The sequence below is a fragment of the Salmo salar genome, chromosome 10, assembly GCF_965601325.2.
Source record: "Salmo salar chromosome 10, fSalSal1, whole genome shotgun sequence".
NCBI classification, from domain to species: domain Eukaryota; kingdom Metazoa; phylum Chordata; class Actinopteri; order Salmoniformes; family Salmonidae; genus Salmo; species Salmo salar.
The window spans coordinates 77,158,306-77,180,197 of record NC_138300.1 but is presented as its reverse complement, the minus strand read 5'-3'; the positions used below and the strand labels follow the sequence as shown (position 1 = coordinate 77,180,197).

At 43.8% G+C, this 21,892-nt stretch overlaps 1 protein-coding gene across 3 annotated transcripts in view; it reads right to left on the bottom strand.

Annotated features, from left to right (window-relative positions):
• Nucleotides 1-13,540: 13,540 nt before the first annotated feature.
• The window catches only part of ush1c (Usher syndrome 1C), a 52,236-nt gene continuing 43,884 nt past the window's right edge, over nucleotides 13,541-21,892 (bottom strand). For 2 of the 3 annotated variants that reach the window (XM_082957181.1, XM_014124635.3), the window contains 4 exons: nucleotides 21,435-21,544; nucleotides 20,939-20,994; nucleotides 18,906-19,030; nucleotides 13,541-15,243 (listed from right to left, as the gene is read on the bottom strand). In XM_082957181.1, the coding sequence (XP_082813307.1) occupies nucleotides 18,937-19,030; nucleotides 20,939-20,994; nucleotides 21,435-21,544 (260 nt within the window). In that variant the 3' untranslated portion in view covers nucleotides 13,541-15,243; nucleotides 18,906-18,936. The remainder of the gene's footprint in view (nucleotides 15,244-18,905; nucleotides 19,031-20,938; nucleotides 20,995-21,434; nucleotides 21,545-21,892) is intronic. The other variant, XM_014124638.3, reaches the window with a different exon arrangement.

Below are 21,892 nucleotides of genomic sequence, written 5' to 3'. Positions count from 1 at the left end.
CTTAGAGATACCCAGCGTCACGGCTTCATTGCTCCAGACCACCACAAGGGGGAGTTAGAGCACTCATTATGCATTTGGGTCCCAAGGTTTTTATATGACCAATCATATCGAGTGGTACCAATGACGAATTTTGATGCGAGCCACCCTTCTTCAAGAAAGATGGCTGACAAAACATTACGGTAGAACCAAATGTAAGTTGTTATAACGTCATAATGAGTCAAGCAAAAAATGTACAATTGAGAGGAATAGAGAGTCAAACGTTTGTGCATATTTTTTTGTCATAAAGTTAATTTCCGAAAATCGCTATTTAGCACGTTATCTGACTAGCTAACATTAGCCAGCTAGCTAGTGTTAGGAGATTTAATTTGTAATTTGTGTTGTTTAATGTGTTAGGGTGTCACAACTGTCGTCATGGAGAGAAGAAGTGGACCAAAATGCAGCAGAGTTAGTGTTCAGCATCATTTAACCTGTTAGGGCTAGGGGGCAGTATTTACACGGCCGGATAAAAAACGTACCCGATTTAATCTGGTTATTACTACTGCCCAGAAACTAGAATATGCATATAATTATTGGCTTTGGATAGAAAACACCCTAAAGTTTCTAAAACTGTTTGAATGGTGTCTGTGAGTATAACAGAACTCATATGGCAGGCAAAAACCTGAGAAGATTCTGTACAGGAAGTACCCTCTCTGACCATTCCTTGGGCTTCTTGGCTCTGTTTATTGAAAACTTAGGATCTTTGCTGTAACGTGACACTTCCTACGGCTCCCATAGGCTCTCAGAACCCGGGAAAAAGCTGAATGATGTAATTCCAGCCCCTGGCTGAAAAACATTAGCGCCTTTGGTAAGTGGTCTATCAGAGGACCATCAGACTGAGGCGCGTGCACGGGGCGACACCATGTTTTTATTTTCTCTCTCTTTGTACTAAAACACGATTTCCCGGTCGGAATATTATCGCTTTTTTACGAGAAAAATGGCAGAAAAATTGATTTTAAACAGCGGTTGACATGCTTCGAAGTACGGTCATGGAATATTTAGAATTTTTTTGTCACGAAACGCGTCGGGCGCGTCACCCTTCTTTACCCTTTCGGATAGTGTCTTGAACGCACGAACAAAACGCCGCTATTTGGATATAACTATGGATTCTTTTGAACCAAACCAACATTTGTTATTGAAGTAGAAGTCCTGGGAGTGCATTCTGACGAAGAACAGCAAAGGTAATAACATTTTTCTAATAGTACATCTGACTTTGGTGAGGGCTAAACTTGTTGGGTGTCTAAATAGCTAGCCCTGTGATGCCGGGCTATCTACTTAGAATATTGCAAAATGTGCTTTCACCGAAAAGCTATTTTAAAATCGGACATAGCGAGTGCATAGAGGAGTTCTGTATCTATAATTCTTAAAATAATTGTTATGTTTTTTGTGAACGTTTATCGTGAGTAATTTAGTAAATTCACCGGAAGTTTGCGGGGGGGTATGCTAGTTCTGAACGTCACATGCTAATGTAAAAAGCTGGTTTTTGATATAAATATGAACTTGATTGAACAAAACATGCATGTATTGTATAACATAATGTTCTAAGATTGTCATCTGATGAAGATCATCAAAGGTTAGTGCTGCATTTAGCTGTGATTTGGGTTTATGTGACATTATATGCTAGCTTGAAAAATGGGTGTCTGATTATTTCTGGCTGGGTACTCTGCTGACATAATCTAATGTTTTGTTTTCGTTGTAAAGCCTTTTTGAAATCGGACAGCGTGGTTAGATTAACGAGAGTCTTGTCTTTAAAATGGTGTAAAATAGTCATATGTTTGAGAAATTGAAGTAATAGCATTTCTAAGGTATTTGAATAACGCGCCACGGGATTCCACTGGCTGTTACGTAGGTGGGACGAAATCGTCCCACTGGCCCTAGAGAAGTTAATTCAAAAAAAGATCACTGGAACACTATAAAAAAAACAAGAAAATACCGACAGCTAAACAGTACTGACAGCATATCACACTGAACAGAAACAATTACCCACAACCCCAAAGAAAAACACACACTCCTATATAGGACTCCCAATCAAAGGCAACTCAACACACCTGCCTTCAATTGGGAGTCCTAATCACCAACAACCATTCACACACACACAAAAACCCTGTCACATCCTGACCAAAACTAATCCAATTGCTCCCTCTGCTGGTAAGGATGTGACAGTACCCCCCCCCCCCCCTCAAGGTGCAGACCCCGTAATGCACCTTACAAAAAGAAAACACAACAAAAAATCCCCAATACCCCAACAAAACCAATAAACAATAACCCCTAAACAATAAGGGAGGGAAGGGAGGGTGGCTGCCGTCAACGACGGCACTGTGCTACACCCTCCCTCCCCAACCCACCTATCCTGGAGGTGGCTCAGGTGCGGGACGTAAACCTTGCGCCACCTTTGGCGTCGTCCACTTTGGTGGCGCCGATAGCTGCGCCGGGCAGATGGGCCACTCGAGCTGACCCTGGCAGACGGACCACTCGGGCTGGGCCGGAGAACCGGCGGGCCACTCGGGCTGGGCCGGAGGACCGGCGAGCCACTCGGGCTGGGCCGGAGGACAGGCGGGCCACTCGGGCTGGGCCGGAGGACAGGCGGGCCACTCGGGCTGGGCCGGAGGACAGGCGGGCCCCTCAGGCTGGGCCGGAGGACAGGCGGGCCACTCGGGCTGGGCCGGAGGACAGGAGGGCCACTCTGGCAGACCCGGGCAGTCAGGCCACTCTGGCAGACCCGGGTAGTCGGGCCGCTCTGGCAGACCCGGGCAGTCGGGCCGCTCTGGCTGATCCGGGCAGTCGGGCCGCTCTGGCATCTCCGGGCAGTCGGGCCGCTCTGGCGACTCCTGACTGGCGGGCCGCTCTGGCGACTCCTGACTGGCAGGCAGCTCTGGCGACTCCTGACTGGCAGGCAGCTCTGGCGACTCCTGACTGGCAGGCAGCTCTGGCGACTCCTGACTGGCAAGGCTGGGCTGACACACTAGACGCCTGATGCGTGGGGCTGGTACTGGACGTGCCAGCCTGGAGACACGCACCTCCATGCTAGTGCGGGGAGCGGGAAACACCGGACCGTAGAGGCGCACTGGCGGTCTTGAGCGCAGGGTTGGCACCACCCCTTCCGGCTCGATGCTCACCTCACCCTGGCACATGCGGGGCGCTGGTACTGTGCCTACCGGCCTGAAAATCCCAGGCCTCACCACAGCCCCAACCCCAAAGCACGGGACCTGTCCAGTCTGTCTCTGCCCTACAAGGGTACGGGGAGCTGGCCTGGGGCTCCCATCTCGCCCCGCCAAACAGCCCTTGTGCCCCCCAATTTTTTTTTTATTGTGGCTGCCTCTCGAGTTTACTAAACTCTTCCATAGCCCTGGAAACGCTCCTCCTTAGCTCTGCCCACGTCCATCCTTCCTCCTCGTTCCTCTGCTGCTTGGTCCTGGTTTGGTGGGTAATTCTGTCACAACTGTCGTCATGGAGAGAAGAAGTGGACCAAAATGCAGCAGAGTTAGTGTTCAGCATCATTTAATTCAAAAAAAGATCACTGGAACACTACAAAAAAACAAGAAAATACCGACAGCTAAACAGTACTGACAGCATATCACACTGAACAGAAACAATTACCCACAACCCCAAAGAAAAACACACATATATAGGACTCCCAATCAAAGGCAACTCAACACACCTGCCTTCAATTGGGAGTCCTAATCACCAACAACCATTCACACACACACAAAAACCCTGTCACATCCTGACCAAAACTAATCCAATTGCTCCCTCTGCTGGTCAGGATGTGACATAGGGACTCCTGAGAAAACCAGCAAACCAGGCAGTCGTCTTGTGAAACAATGGATGTAAAAAACCTAGCTAACTAAAGCATTTACTGCAAATTGGATGTACAATTGTGTAAGCTTGGCTTGCAATGCAGCTGAAGTAACGTAGTTAGCTAACTATTTACTTGCTTATTGTGTAGTGGAGGATAAAAATAACTGTATGCCTATGGATGTGTAGCTAGCTACAGTATGTACTCGATCTGTGTATGGACCCTAAAACGTTAGGTTCTGAACTAATATTCATACCAATCTATGAACCTCAGCTATCATAGTTGTATCAACTTCAAGTCTGAATGACATTTTTTTATTATTTAATTTTTACCTTTATTTTACTGGGCAAGCCAGTTAAGAACAAATTCTTACTTTCAATGATGGCCTAGAAACAGTGGGTTAACTGCCTTGTTCAGGGGCAGAACGACAGATGTTTACCTTGTCAGCTCAGGGATTCAATCTTGCAATCTTCCAGTTACTAGTCCAACGCTCTAACCACTCAGCTACCTGCTAGGCTAACCACTAGGCTTAATTAATGAAGCCCATGGATGGAGTAGAATATAATAACTTTATTGTGCCAAGGATGCAAGTCCTATATACACATGTACTGTAGTTATTACCATGCATGAGATTCCCACATTGTAGCCTGTACATTGAATATGTTCACTGATCATGTACTCATCCTTGGCAAATAAAGGTGCGGTTCAGGTATGAATCTTTGAGACATTCTTTTTCAGTCATATCAAACTCAATTTTTTTGAATGATGTTGTGTCTGCATATACAGTCGTGGCTAAACGTTTTGAGAATGACACAAATATTAATTTCCACAAAGTTTGCTGCTTCAGTGTCTTCAGATATTTTTGTCAGATGTATGGAATACTGAAGTATAATTACAAGCATTTCATAAGTTGATGCAAAGAGTCAATATTTGCAGTGCTGACCCTTTTTTTTCAAGACCTCTGCAATCCGCCCTGGCATGCTGTCAATTAACTTCTGGGCCACATCCTGACTGATGGCAGCCCATTCTTGCATAATCAATGCTTGGAGTTTGTCAGAAATTGTGGGTTTTTGTTTGTCCACCCGCCTCTTGAGGATTGACCACAAATTCTCAATGGGATTAAGGTCTGGGGAGTTTCCTGGCCATGGACCCAAAATATCAATGTTTTGTTCCCCGAGCCACTTTTGCCTTATGGCAAGGTGCTCCATCATGCTGGAAAAGGCATTGTTTGTCACCAAACTGTGCCTGGATGGTTGGGAGAAGTTGCTCTCGGAGGATGTGTTGGTACCATTCTTTATTCATGAAAATTAATGTTTGTGTCATTCTCAAAACTTTTGGCCACGACTGTATGTATTACAATTATACACTTCAACAGTGTTTACTGCTCCTGGGACATCAATGATTACACAATGTAACTATGCAATAGACTGGAAACATGATTGATTTGTAATTCATATATACAGGAAAAAAGCTATGCATATCTAACTCCCTTCATCTGCATTAATCTGAGGACACAGGATAGTATTTCAATAAGATACTTAATTTCAACCAGTGGAGAATGTGAAACGCTTTATTGAAAGAAGTTCATTATTCAGGTGTTATAAATACATAAATGCATTATAATTATGATAATTGTAATATTATAATTATCAATCTGTACTTCAATGCACATATGGTGTGGCATATGGCATTATAAAACGAGGAAGAAAGACAAGGTGGGGAGAGAGGTGTAGAAGACAGAAAGGGAAAGAGGTAAGAATAGTGGCAGACAGCATATGATTCATGAATTACAGTGCTACTATTCTCTCAGTTCATCACAATTGCGGTGTCTTCTAACCAGCCTTGGGCCCCCAGTTGGCCCGAAGGTTATCTTAAGAGCGGGTGAGGTGGCGATGACAGGACTGGCTTCCTCTCTCACATCAAAACATACCTGCAGATGAGTGACAGATGGATAGAGAGAGAGCATGATTAAGTCTTGGTTTTTTATTTAACATGGTCAGTCATCATAATCATCAGGAGGTGAAATGCAAAACTGACCTTGGATCATTAACTCTGGGACTACTACATCTCCGTCTGTATTTCAATGTAAAGCATCTCTTTAATAATACTTCCTGTTGACCCGACCAAGTGACATCTCACCTATGATCATGCTGTGCCCTCTGTGTCAGCCAGTTCAGATGTCGGAGGGGTTCACCAAAACAGTTGATATAACCTAGAGGAATTAGGGAGAAGGTGGAGAGGGATGAAGTGAAGAAGAGAGACTGTTACTGTGTGTGTGGTCTCACCTGGTGTCCACACTAAGTGGCTACAGAGTACTTTATGCTGAAAAACAGACACAGAGGACAAACAATAGAAGATAATATCAATAGAAGATACTGACGCAGACACCTATCGGAGTGTACCTGAAACATTTACATATAGAGGGCTATGTGTCTCACCACTTGGTTATTGCAAGGCTAACCCCCAGGGAAATCATGATTTGGCAGCAACAGATAGTCCAGTGAAAATGTCTGTGTTTATGTGGTGTAAATCTGAAAATTAGCAGCTGACATCTTAAGGGTTTTTTAATTAATGCATGTGAGACAGGTTCCATGTACTTGGTTTCTCAAATGACTGCCTCGCCTGGTTCACCAACTACTTCTCAGACAGAGTTCAGTGTGTGAAATCGGAGGGCCTGTTTTCCGGACCTCTGGCAGTCTCTATGGGGGTGCCACAGGGTTCAATTCTTGGGCCGACTCTTTTCTCTGTATACATCAATGATGTCGCTTTTGCTGCTGGTGATTCTCTGATCCACCTCTACGCAGACGATACCATTCTGTATACTTCTGGCCCTTCTTTGGACACTGTGTTAACTAACCTCCAGACGAGCTTCAATGCCATACAACTCTCCTTCTGTGGCCTCCAACTGCTCTTAAATGCAAGTAAAACTAAATGCATGCTCTTCAACCGATCGCTGCCTGCACCTGCCCGCCCGTCCAGCATCACTACTCTGGACAGTTCTGACTTAGAATATGTGGACATCTACAAATACCTAGGTGTCTGTGTAACAGTGTAGGTTCTGTCCCTCTCTTCGCCCCAACCTGGGCTCGAACCAGGGACCCTTGCACACATCAACAACTGACACCCCACGAAGCATCGTTACCCATCACGCCACAAAAGCCGCGGCCCTTGCAACGCAAGGGGAACAACCACTTCAGGTCTCAGAGCGAGTGACGTCACTGATTGAAACGCTATTAGCGCGCACCACCACTAACTAACTAGCCATTTCACATCGGTTACATCTGGTTAGACTGTAAACTCTCCTTCCAGACTCACATTAAACATCTCCAATCCACAATTAAATCTAGAATTGGCTTCCTATTTTGCAACAAAGCATCCTTCACTAATGCTGCCAAACATACCCTTGTAAAACTGACTATCCTACCGAAAATTGCCTCCAACACTCTACTCAGCAAATTGGATGCAGTCTATCACAGTGCCATCCGTTTTGATACCAAAGCCCCATATACTACCCACCACTGCGACCTGTATGCTCTCGTTGGCTGGCCCTCGCTTCATATTCGTCGCCAAACCCACTGGCTCCAGGTCATCTATAAGTCTTTGCTAGGTAAAGCCCCGCCTTATCGCAGCTCACTGGTCACTATAGCAGCACCCACCCGTAGCACTCACTCCAGCAGGTATATTTCACTGGTCACCCCCAAAGCCAATTCCTCCTTTGGCCGCCTTTCCTTCCAGTTCTCTGTTGCCAATGACTGGAACGAATTGCAAAAATCACTGAAGCTGGAGAATCATATCTCCCTCACTAACTTTAAGCACAAGCTGTTAGAGCAGATCACAGATCACTGCACCGTACATAGCCCATCCAACTACCTCATCCCAATACTGTTATTTATTCATTTGCTCATTTGCACCCCAGTATCTCTACTTGCACATTAATCTTCTGCACATCTATTATTCCAGTGTTTAATTGCTCAATTGTAATTATTTCACCACTATGGCCTATTTATCATGTGGCTCAGTTGGTAGAGCATGGTGTTTGCAACGCCAGGGTTGTGGGTTTGATTCCCACGGGGGACCAGTACGGGAAAAAAAATGTATGAAATGTATGTATTCACTACTGTAAGTCGCTCTGGATAAGAGCGTCTGCTAAATGACAAAAATGTTATTGTCTTACCTCATTTGCACACACTGTATATAGACTTTTTTTCCTATTGTGTTATTGACTGTATGTCTGTTTATTCCATGTGTAACTAACTCTGTGTTGTTGTTTGTGTCACACTGCTTTTCTTTATCTTGGCCAGGTCACAGTTGTAAATGAGAACTTGTTCTCAACTAGCTTACCTGGTTAAACAAAGGTAAAATAAAAAATAAAAAAACAAAGGCAGAGATGGAATAAAATAACACAGAACAGATTAATTACCTCTGGTTTTGGACACTTTTGCCAGAAATAAATCTTTCACAGCCTGTTCCCGGGACACTGAATATCTGGCAATATCTACATTTTCGACCCCTTGATCAGCTTGCTCTCTGAAAGTAAATAAAACAGCTTATTTTTTTTATAGATATGAAAACAATAACTGAGATATGACCGTTCAATCTAAAGCAGCAGATGTCATTTTTAGGATACGTCAATACAGCCCAGTGCTCCTTACCTGAGATGCCATCTTCGTAGGTGTCCGCTTTGACTTCCTTTGTGTCGGAATAAAGTTGCTTTCAGAACAATTATTTTGTATTTAAAATAAAAAAGGTTTTGCTCTCGACAAAAAGACACAAATGCACCTCCATAGCATATAACAATTTGCCTGTGAATAACCACACCTTCATATAAGGTACTGCTACTGTATGCAGAATTCTTGACGCACAACCGAAGAAGCTGCCATATCCTGCCAGCACGCCCACAATTGAGCCACTCAAGAGCAGAATGATGAATGATGACGCGTGGAAGAGGGAAAGGAATGAGATGGGAACAGCAATTTGTTGCAAGTTGGGGAGGAGGGCTAATAGCTGAACAATAGACTATTCAACCTTTACTAAATAATAGTCTTATAGCCGAGCTAGGTGTGAAGTAGAAAGCCAATGTTAGCTTGGGTGCTTGACTGCCGTTGTAAGGCCAGAACGCTCAAATCAACCCTACTCCTCGGCCCGAACGTAGTGTGCACTCCGAGAGCGAAACGGTCTGAATTTAAAAACGGACAATTTTTCTCTGAATGGAAACCCCATAATATTAATCAAATTAAGCCACATTTCTTTAAATCAATCCCATATACTATGCTATTACAAAAAAGGTTTTACATTTTCTGGTAATGCCAATAGGGACAAATACTTATTTCCCTCATTAAAATGCAAATCAATTTATAACATTTTTGACATGCGTTTTTCTGGATTTTTTTGTTGTTATTCTGTCTCTCACTGTTCAACTAAACCTACCATTAAAATTATAGACTGATCATTTCTTTGTCAGTGGGCAAATGTACAAAATTAGCAGGGGATCAAATACTTTTTCCCCTCACTGTAGTGCTATGACCTCGTATCTCTAATACATACCATGGGACAATGATAACTGAGATCACATGAAAATAATCCACTAGACAAATATTTATGGGGGTTATTAGTAAGAATTATATCAATCAATGAGGAGTTAACCAGGTTTTCCACATTTAGCCGTATCCATTTCGAGACCAATTGAGTCAGATTAAAATCAATGCATTTGCTCTTAAATTGATTTGAGGCCGGGGGTAGACAATCCAGATTCTAATCCCCTAAAATGACCAACTCCGAGAAAATAAAACATGTTAAACACTCAGATATAGCACTAATAGCACCCGCCATGGCAGCAGGGGGGCTGTAAATCCCAGCAACAAATAAATGTGTATTCTGGTTTATGGACACATCTACAACTAGGAGCTCAAATGTCTTGGGAACAAAAATATTTAATGATTGGGACGCCATGAAATGGGATTTTACATATATCGCCAATTCTCCTCCCTTCTGTAATCGGTCACGTCTAAATACATTATAATCATTTACTTCAATGTTTTTATCAGAGATAGAACCATTTAACCATGTTTCCGAGAGAACCAGAATGTCGGGACATGAGTCCTGTACTCAAATGTCAATTGTGTCCATTTTTTAAATCATACTTCGCACATTAAAGTGCATTAGCCCAAGCCCCCTATGAGATTTAAAGTCGGAGGGGGGGGATTCAGCTCACTCCCATAAAAGCTAACAGGCATAGGGTCATCTGCAGCTATTTGTTGAGTGAGCTGAGACTTCGCTAAGGTCCCTGGCCAACCACATGACAGCAGAGCAGACTGAGCATGACAGACCTCCCTCAAGTCGCTGGATGCAGGGTCTGGGGCAGGAACTGGGAGAACACTCCCGCCAAAGGAGTGGAGCTGCGCTGCTGCAGGGGACCATTGTGGCTGCCAATGCTCCATTCTGGGTGTGGCTCCTGTTGCAGGGTTGGGGCTGCCATGGGGGGTAGGAGTAGGGAGGTTAACCAAAACTAGCCTGGGAGGGAGGTTGTGGGGAAAATTGAGGAAGCTGGCAAAGCTCCAAACTCTCAGCATATGAGGGCTGATGATGTGAATGATACATGGTGTGGACTGCATCATGTGGTGCAATACCCTTAAGAGGGTTTTGCCAGACCCTAGGGTAGTGGTCGGTGCTGTGTAGAGCTGGGCTGAGTTGAGATGGGCCTGGTCTGGTAGAGCTGTGTTGGGCCTGTTTGGTAGATCTGTGCTGTGGTGGCCCGGGTCTGGTAAAGCTGTGCTGAGGAGGGCCGGGTCTTGTTGAGCTGTGCTGTGATGGACCAGGTTTTGTAGAGCTGTGCTGTGATGGGCTGGGTCTGGTAGAGCTATGCTGATGCGGGCCGGGTCTAGTAGAGCTGTGCTGTGTTGGGCCAGGTCTTGTTGAGCTGTGCTGTGATGGGCCAGGTCTGGTTGAGTTGTGCTGTGATGGGCCGGCCATGGTCTGGCAGCAGGGAGGGAGGTTGTAGGGGGAATTGAAGAGGGTGGTGTGGAGGGCAGTGTGGCTGGCAATGCTCCAAACTCTGCGCTGGGCCTCTTTGACTGTATATGGCTTAGGCATAGCTCAGTGTATCTGCATGCAGTTCCTGGAAGAGATGTGGTGAAGGGGGGTATGAGGGGTAGTGTTTCTGGCTGTTCTCCAGTCTCTATGAGGCGCCACCGGATGCAGGTCTATAGGAGCATCTGATTTGTCTCAAGAGTTGGTGGCTGGTCTGCTGCTCCTGTGGGGTGAGGTGGACTGGCCAACATCCTTTAACATCCTGGCGAAGGTGGGGACTGTATCTTTGTACAGGTGTACATTGTCGTAAAGACTGTCCAGGCTGAGGGTGGGATGGGGGGCCAGGTGTATGTTGGGCCATAGCACACAGTCCTGAGAGGCTGGCATTTACCCGATGGATGGTGGCAGGGTGAACATCTCTCCTCTGGAGCAGGGTATATATTACAATCTTTGCAAGGGGGAAGATGGTGGAGGCCCTCTCCATCTCTCCCCTTAGTGATGTGGCCACTCTCTCCTGTTGGGCACGCAGGTCATTGGTCCCTGTGTGAATGAGGATATGGCTGGGGGAGCCAAGCTGGGCCACAGTCAAGAGCTCCACACCTCACTCTGTTGTGGGGCACCATAACTTTGCCACCTTTTTAAGTGGGAAAAGTTTATTCTATAATAGTGTCTCCCACTGCTCTAATATAAACTTTCCATTGGAGTAAATCATTAATATAGTGTTTGGTTTCTCGTCAGGTTTATGGAGGATGGCAGGAGTGATGGGAGCAATTACAGGCCGTGAGATCGGGATGGAGGGGTTCAGCTGTGTTGGTGCATTGGTTGGTTGGGTTGGTTGGTGGATGCTGATTCTGCTGTTGGCTTGGTCCTGGGTTTTTGTGGGACTCTTTGTAGAGCTAACACACCATAAGCATGCATACAAATTATTTACAGTCAACAGAAATGATTAACACAAAAATAGATGAGAAAATAATGATCTTTATAGTTAGACATGACTTTGTAAACATATAATGTTAGCCAGCTAACTAGCTAGCTAGAGTGGCAAGCTAGCTGATCAGTTACATGTACGTGCATATGTATCACCACGCATGCTATGTCGTGTCGAGCGTTGTAGAACGCAAAATGCGACTTAACCAACCATGTGGTGGGACCCCACCCCGTTTCATGTGCCGCAGGGGGGGGGGGGGGGGGTGGGTACTTGCTTTAGACCAGAGATGAACACGACGTTAATCATTTCACATTGCATACTGAGGCACAAAATGAATAGCTATGTTTCTATCAACTTGTCCAGTGATATATTTGTCGACATTGTGAAAGTTTGCATAGAAAATAGATGTGACAATTGCCTGAAAGTAATCGCCAATTTGTTTCATGTCTCAGGTAGTCCACGAAAGCCAGCCGGGATTAGAATGCAATAATTGACTAATATTTGCCATATTTTAATAATTATCATGTGCCGACATATCACCACGGTCCGTGCCATGGTGAAACTTGTACTCCTGTAGATCTGAAATTATTGGATGGTGAAACTTTCCAGCCAACCAGAAAAGCAAGGCCAAGCAATTGAGGTATTCTTGAAAGTCAGGACAATCCTTGCCCTGCAAAAAAAGTTTTGACATCATTTTGACATTTTGACATCACCTTCAAAATTATTCGGCAATCATCATGTATTGGAAAAACACCGTTTCCATCATAATTTGTTCCAATAAAGAAAATTAAACAAAATAAAAAATCCTCCCCTGTCAAACTGTTAACATGTTCTCGATCTTTAGAAAATGTCTCCTATATCTGTCGTTTCCATTACACGTCGTGAAGGTTTTGTTTGCGACAGTAGCTAGGTTTCTATCCAATTGGCGACAGATTTTCATGCAAATATTCAAAAATCTGCATAAAGAAAATTATGTTAATTTCCCCACCAAACTTTGTTGCGGTTAAAATCAGTGTGCGATGACATGGTACACACCAAATGTACTTTTTCTTTTAAAGTTTTCATGTACCGAATAAAAATATGTTCAATGTGTTCCCATCGCATTTTCATCTCTACCGATAGTTTTGTCCGAAAAGCTGTTGAGTTAAATAGCAAATGTACCTACTCTGGTCTTGGCATGTGCATTCTAGCCAACACCTCGTCATGTCACCAGAATAAGACTCTAAACATTTATTGGGAAGGAGCATCAAGCTCATTCCGTGCACTTTCACCACCCAGTGAAGTTCATCATAACTTATTTCATGTGTAGTCTAATAAACTGCATAGTTTCACGAGTCGTAGTGGGAGGACCACAGACCATGTTATCGTGTGAATCCGAGTGATGGTTATTATATCAATATTTGCGCATAAAGGCGTTTCCACCGTCATTTCTCGCCAATTAATTTTACCGACACAAAAAGATCCCACCACGTAGAACAAACAAATTATCTGTCTGCATTTATAAAATTGTACCGAAACATACTGTTTCCATCACAGATGTCGTGATTCTTTTCTATACGGTATGACTTTACTCACATAAAAACTGTGGATGGAATCGTGGTTAATGCTTTTGACGAATAAACCTGGGTCAATGGAAACCTGCTTAGTGTTTCATTCAGTGTAAATAATGCTACTATTAGAGAGAGAACTAACGCATTAGAATTCCAGCTTTATAAACTGGCCAAATCGTGAATCTAGACAATCTGATCAGTCAGTCCAAGTAAACACATACCTTTATTGATTCTGAGAGAGCATTGATTTCAAATAGGGATATTAATTACATCACAGTGTGCCTGCAGGGCCTGTGGGTCTGCTCCTGCTACTCTAACTGAATACAGATAAGCTCAAACACCTTTCATTGGAGATTTAGGAGTGTAATTTCACCTATAACTGGGGGCTTATGACATACTAGAAGCTCATTGAGATGCACTTAGCATTTAACTAAACTCAGAGGATCAAAACTTGTTGACACCGATGGCCCTCAGCATCAGAGTTCAGTTTTTCACAACTGTGTTCCTTTGCTGTAGTGTACTAGAATGAGAAGAATGGGGAACATAGCTATGTAATTAGTTGGGACATTGACATTTCTGCATTATGATGCATTTACATGACAAATCAAAATGATATGGACACCATGTTAGCGACCCATTAAAGTAACCGTCCAGTGAACATCTCACTTTTAAAAGTTCATATTCTGTTTACTCATACCCAAATAATGTTGCTGACTCGTCCTGTACTTGATTGTGGCCAAAGCATAAATTGGAGAAAAAACACAAACTTGTATCTCAAACAGACCGTTTCTAAAATGCTTGCTGTTTCCTCATAAAGTATGAGGTCATCCTCCTGAGGAGAATGAGCTGGCCAATCAGCCCTCTACTCACATTAATATTTTTAATGACAGGTATACGCTGACACCATTCTGTTGTTGGGGTACGCCCACACTATTCCAACACAGAAAAGTTTTTTTTTTTTTAAACATTACCACTTTTTGGAAGAAAACTATTTCACTCATATTGTAAGTAATTATAGGGCATATTTCATAGACATCTGGAAACACTGGACAGCTACCTTAACATTACATGAGGAATATTTAAATAATGCTATGGAACTGAATGTCTAGAATTAAAACCATATTTGAAATTGTAAAAGTTGTCTCAACTCTAAATATATAGTCCGGGTACCAGTCTTTTCAGTTACAGTGAGGGAAAAAAGTATTTTATCCACTGCTGATTTTGTACATTTGCCCACTTACAAAGAAATGATCAATCTATAATTTTAATGCTAGGTTTATTTGAACAGTGAGAGACAGAATAACAATAAAAAAATCCAGAAAAAAACGCATGTCAAAAATGTTATAAATCGATTTGCATTTTAATGAGGGAAATAAGTAATTGACCCCCTCTCAAGCAGAAAGATTTCCCTACGTGGAAGTATTACAAACCATAGGTCTGGATTTTTGACCTGGTACATTGAACAACACAGCAGTTTTTCGTCATTTTTTTAAACGTATGTATAACAACAACAAAAAACTGACGATGAAGTCGTCTCTTTTATAATGAGGTTCATTGGAAAAAATGTTTTGTTTTTCCCCAATTTGTGCGTGGGCCCGAGGCGAATTCCTTCTTATGACGTGAATATTGACTCAAGAGTAGTACGTAGTGATGTCACAACCCTCTAGCTTCTTCAGGAAGTATCTGTACAGGGATCTAAATGGAACTCAACAGAGGATGAACCAGTCTCCTTCACATTCTAGACGGTTCACATGTAGTACATCACAGCGTGGTTCTGGTTCAACAGACTTGCTGTCAATAGTGATAAAATAGGTCAAATGTCAAGAGGGAATGAGAACGATGGTTCCTGGTTGGTGGGTATGGCTTGTTTGGCAGGCTGGTGGTCGGGTGACTCTCAGAAGAACGTCCTACAGAAAGAAAGAAAACAGGTCGAGTGACCTGGATATCATCAGTTGAGGAGCCTTAGAATGTATCTTAGGTCATAAGTCCCGCTAGAAACGCCACTATGGGTTTCTTCACAGTGCCTAAACCCAAAACTGATTTAATGCGTCAATCAGTTATGTATAGAGCAATGTCATCATGGAATGCTCTGCCACCAGAGCTTATTCAGGCAAAAAGCAAGTTTAATTAAAAAAACAGATAAAAATACAATGTTTCACAGCACCTCTCCTCTTTCTAAATATCTAAATTTAACTATACGGTCTTTAAGAATATGAATACCCAGCTAGCACAGTGGATCTGGGCCAATTCCGGCTGAGAGTCAGGGCACTCAGCTGAGAGTCAGACTCAGCCGACGTCATGTGGACCGAGTCTGGGCCGCATTCGGCAGTATTACTTATGGCTAGGATGCGGGGATTGAGCTTGGGCCGATTCCGGTGTGAGTTATCTGGCCCAAATGTATTACTTGGGGCTCGGGCCGATTCCAGTGTGAGTTATCTGGCCCAAATGTATTACTTGGGGCTTGGAACGATTGGGACTACTCTCTGGCAGATGATTCCACGGGCTGCTTTATATAATTAACATTTCATTATTTATTTTTCCAATTGTTTCTGTGATCAAAAAATACAATTAACATTTCAATTAAATTCTTTAAGAGTCCTGTGTAGTATTTCAGTATTTTGATACTTTTTGCGAGACAATTGATAAGCATTAAAAGCTTTGTGGATGGAGCCTCCCGAGTGGCGCAGCGGTCAAAGGCACTGCATCGCAGCGCAAACTGTGTTGCTACAGATGCTGGTTCGAGACCTGTGCCGGCCATGACCGGGACACCCATGAGGCGACGCACAATTGGCCCAGCACCGTACGAGTTAGGGGAAGGTTTCGGCCGGGATGTCCTTGTCCCATCGCGCCGTAGCGACTTCTGTGGCAGGCCAGGCGCATGCACGCTGACACGGTATGGTGTTTCCTCCGACACAACATGTTTTTTTGTGGATGGGTATAATTTGTATGTATAAAATGTATAATAGTAATATTAAAAATGACTTAGTCTGGTAATTTTGTATACATTTATTTAAATTTGCATCGGGCCGCTTCTGGGGGGATTCTGGTAAGATGCCGGTAAAGTCGGCTGAATTCCGGTAGACGGAAACAGCCCGATGTACTTGGGCCGATTCTGGGCAGTCATTCGTTTTGATTCCGGGGCGAGTCCTACACAACCGATTACGGGTGTCGATTCAATCAGTTCCAGACACCCGGAAGAAGACCGCTTCTGTGCCGATTCCTCATTGCTAGCTGGGTAGTGACTAAATATACATGTTTTTGTTGCTTGGTGCCTTGACAATATATTACTTTTCATTTTAATATGAACATAATAATATCTATTGTTGTTCTTGTCTGTAACTGTTCTGTACTATATCGTGTTTTATGTGGACCCCAGGAAGAGTAGCTGCTGCATGTGCACCAGCTAATGGGGATCCTAATAAACTAAACAAGTAAGTTAGAAATAACACACATGCAGATGTGTGGAGAGACCCTATGGCTGTGTAACCCCAAATGGACTGATTGAACCCACTGGATGGTCCCATTGGATTATATACTGAACAAAAATATAAACACAACATGTAAAGTTTTGGTCCCATGTTTCATGAGCTGAAATAAATGATCCCAGAAATTTTCCATAAGCACAAAAAGCTTATTTCTCTAAGATTTTGTGCACAAATTAGTTTACATCCCTGTTAGTAAGCATTTCTCCTTTGCCAAGATAATCCATCCACAGGACAGGTGTGGCATATCAAGAAGATGATTAAACAGCACGATCATTACACAGGCGCACCTTGTGCTGGGGACAATAAAAAGGCCACTCTACAATGTGCAGTTTTGTCACACAACGTCACAGATGTCTCAAGTTCTTATGGGGCGTGCAATTGGCATGCTGACTGCAGGAATGTCCACCAGAGCTGTTGCCAGGGAATTTTATGTTCATTTCTGTACCATAAGCTGCCTCCAACGTCGTTTAAAGAGAATTTGGCAGTACGTCCAACTGGCCTCACAACCGCAGACCACGTGTAACCATGCCAGTCCAGGACCTCCACACTTCAGGCTTCTTCACCTGCGGGATCGTCTGAGACCTGCCACCCGGACTGCTGATGAAACTGTGAGTTTGCACAACCAAATAATTCATGCACAAACTGTCAGAAACCGTCTCAGGGAATTTAATCTGAGTGCTCGTCGTCCTCACCAGGGTCTTGACCTGACTGCAGTTTGGCATTGTAATCGACTTCAGTGGGCAAATGCTCACCTTCGATGGCCACTGAAATGCTGGAGAAGTGTCCTCTTCACGGATGAATCCCGGTTTCAACTGTACCGGGCAGATGGCAGATGTGGGAGGGCGGTTTGCTGATGTCAACGTTGTGAATAGAGTGCCCCATGGTGGCGGTTGGGTTATGGTATGGGAAGGTATAAGCTACAGACACAATTGCATTATATCGATGACAATTTTAATGCACAGAGATACCGTGACAAGACCCTGAGGAACATTGTCGTGCCATTCATCCGCCGCCATCACCTCATATTGTTTCAGCATTATAATGCACGGCCCCATGTCACAAGGATCTGTACACATTTCCTGGAAACTAAAAATGTCCAAGGTCTTCAATGGCCTGCATACTCACCAGACATGTCACCCATTGAGCATGTTTGGGATGCTATGGATCAACGTCTACAACAGCGTGTTCCAGTTCCCACCAATATCCAGAAACTTCGCACAACCATTGAATTGGAGTGGGACAACATTCTACAGGCCACAATCAACAGCCTGATCAACTCTATGCAAAGGAGATGTGTCGCGCTGCATGAGGCAAATGGTGGTCAAACCAGATACTGACTGTTTTTTTTATCCATGCCCCTACCATTTTTTTTAAGCTATCTGTATTCCCAGTCATGTGAAATCCATAGATTAGGGCCTAATACATTTATTTTAGTTGACTTATAGTTGACATATTTCCTTATATGAACTTGAACTCAGTAAAATCTTTGAGATTGTTGAAGGAAGGTTGCGTTTATATTCTTGTTCAGTGTATTTGGGCCATGAATTGTGAAACGTTTGTTTCAACTAGGTAGGTCATTTACATAGGTAAATTAGGTAAATTCCCAAAGCTTGTGGTGGGCCACAGCACCAAAACAGTTTGGGGATCGCCGCTATAGTAATCTCCCAGTATAGGTCCAAACATGTTACAGTCCCTTTGACTAACATCAATCAGAACAACTGCTGAAGGCTGGCAGAAGGCTATGTCACTACCTCGGTCACGCTAATTATGGATGTGACCTCTTAGGACAGGCCAGAGCCTTATAAATGCACTGTATGTGCAGTGTATCTATAGTTCTAGGAGACAGATGCTGCCATTCATTGTGACAGCAAGTGTCTAAAATGAGAGGCATAAAACGTACATACTGTTTACTATTGATGCTGGTGTGTCGTCGTTTCTGATTGACAGAGAGACTGTCACATGAATTAGATGCATACTGCACAAGCACACACAGCCCACCTCCCCCTGGGGCCAGACAGTCATGCCAAACATCCCCTCTGGCAGGGGCACAGGGTAGGGGTGCGTGGGGGTAGGGGTTTACCCACAGGTGGGGGTGTGCAGGGTGGGAGGCTAGGGCTAAAACTGGAGCCGGTAGCCTTGTCTGTACACTGATGCACTGCCTTCAAACACCTTTCTGTTCACAGTAGGACTGACTGATGTTGACTTCGGGCTGAACACACACACACACACACACACACACACACACACACACACACACAGACACACACACACACACACACACACACACACACACACACACACACACACACACACACACACACACACACAGACATGAACATCGACAGATAGACAGTCTAGCAGACATACACAACACACACCACTTTGACTACATGAGAGGCCATTTAGCTACAGTCACATCACAGTCAACACATACCGTGCATTCGGAAAGTATTCAGACCACCTGTCCCTTTTCCCACATTGTTACGTCACAGCCTTATTCTAAAATTGATGAAATAAAAAACTGTCCTCATCAACCTATACACAATACCTCATAATGACGAAGCAAAAACAGGTTTTTAGAAATTTTTGCAAATTTATGAAAAATACAAAACAGAAATACCTTATTTATATAAGTATTCAGACCCTTTGCTATGAGACTCGAAATTGACCTGAGGTTCATCCTGTTTCAATTGATCATTCTTGAGATGCTTCTACAACTTGATTGGAGTCCAGCTGTGGTAAATTCAATTGATTGGACATGATTTGGAAAGGCACACACCTGTCTATATAAGGTCCCACAGTTGAGCAAAAACCAAGCCATGAGGTCAAAGGAATTGTCCATAGAGCGCTGAGACAGGGTTGTGTCGAGGCACAGATCTGGGGAAGGGTACCAAAACAATTCTGCAGCATTGAAGGTCCCCAAGAACACAGTGGCCTCAATCATTCTTAAATGGAAGAAGTTTGGAACCACCAAGACTTTTCCTAGAGCTGGCTGCCTGGCCAAACAGAGAAATCAAGAGAGAAGGGCCTTGGTCAGGGAGGTGACCAAGAACCCGATGGTCACTCTGAAAGAGCTCTAGAGTTCCTCTGTGGAGATTGGAGAACCTTCCAGAAGGACAACCATCAATGCAGCACTCCACCAATCCGGCCTTTATGGTATAGTGGGCAGACGGAAGCCACTCCTCAGTAAAAGGCACATGACAGCCTGCTTGGAGTTTGCCAAAAGGCACCTAAAGGACTCTAAGATCGAACTCTTTGGCCTGAATGCCAAGCGTCACGTCTGGAGGAAACCTGGCACCATCCCTACGGTGAAGCTTGGTGGTGGTGGCAGCATCATGCGGTGGGGATGTTTTTCAGTAGCAGGGACTGGGAGATCAGTCAGGATCGAGGGAAAGATGAACAGAGTAAAGTACAGAGAGATCCTTGCTCCAGAGCGCTCAGGACCTCAGACTGGTGCAAAGGTTCACCTTCCAACAGGACAATGACCTTAAGCACACAGCCAAGACAACGCAGGAGTGGCTTCGGGACAAGTCTCTGAATGTCCTTGAGTGGCCCAGCCAGAGCCCGGACTTGAACCTGATTGAACATCTCTGGAGACTTGAAAGTAGCTGTGCAGCGACGCTCCCCATCCAACCTGACAGAGCTTGAGAGGATCTGCATAGAAGAATGGGAGGAACTCCCCAAATACAGGTGTGCCAAGCTTGTAGCGTCATACCCAAGAGGACTCAAGGCTGTAATCGCTGACAAAGGTTCTTCAACAAAGTACTGAGTAAAGGGTCTGAATACTTATGTAAATGTGATGTTTTTGTTTTTTATACTATTGCTAACATTTCTAAAAACCTGTTTTTGCTTTGTCATTATGGGGTATTGAGGGTAGATTGATGAGGGAAGAAAACAAGAATTATTTTTTAAATGAGACTAACATAATTTTTTTTGAAAAAGTCAAGGTGTCTGAATACTTTCCGAATGCACTGTAAATAACAAGTACATTGAAACATTACGCCCTGCATCTACTTTCAACTGAATCTTTGTGAGCACTTATAAGCTATGCATTGTGTGTATTCACATACTGTAGAGATTGTACCACATGTGGAGTTGATGGAGAGAATGTACTTACACCTCATCTTCATACTCTTTTGGAGGTGACACTGCTATCACCAGGTCAATCCAATCCTAAAGACACACATACAGATAAATAAAAAAAATCAATGATGTTTGGGCTCATATAACGATGAACTGTCTATCCCTCTTCCATACAGGATTTGCAGGGTTAAAAAAATATCACAGAGGAACTATTGATCCAAAAACAAATCCCCCCGCTTACTATAACTGTCCTGATTGTTGACGTTTTGATCAGGGTTGGCCTTATCAATAAGACGCATGTAAGACAAATTACCGTCAGCACAAAACAACCAGAGTAGTATTTCACAAAACAGGATCAAAATGATAGCCCTGGATATACTCCCTCGCCTGTTTATTGAGAATAGTAAATGAAAGTTAGCTGCCTAACTCATTGATTTTGCTGTGAGAAATACACCCCCCCCCCCCCAGTATTTCTGATCTTAGACATTGTTGTTGTTGTCAGAGTGTAAAAGAGACAGTCAAAATCATACCCCTCCACTGTTCCAGGCCCGGGTCAGAGAGTTTTGTCCTTCTGTCAGTGAGGAGTCGGTCAGGATCTTCCCATTCACAGCCATCACCTCATCTCCTGGTACTATCCCACCTGGGGAGGCACACACACACAGTCACACAAATGGCTTTTGTTTTTACATACAACAACCTCTGGGTGAATAGTGCTGCCTATGTAGATTCAACTTACGTTTAGTAAACATGTCCCGTTTCTACTATCATTGCTCCACAGGGACATAAAGGCTGCGTTTACACAGACCACCAAATTCGGATTATTTTTCCACTAATTGGTTTTTGGACCAATCAAATCAACTCTTTTGCCCATAACTGGGCAAAATAAGAGAACTTGGCTGTCTGTGTAAACGCAGCCATAGACTAATAAGAGCGGAATCAGACCATTGAATATCATTCTGAGAGACGGAATAAACCTTTTGACATTCTG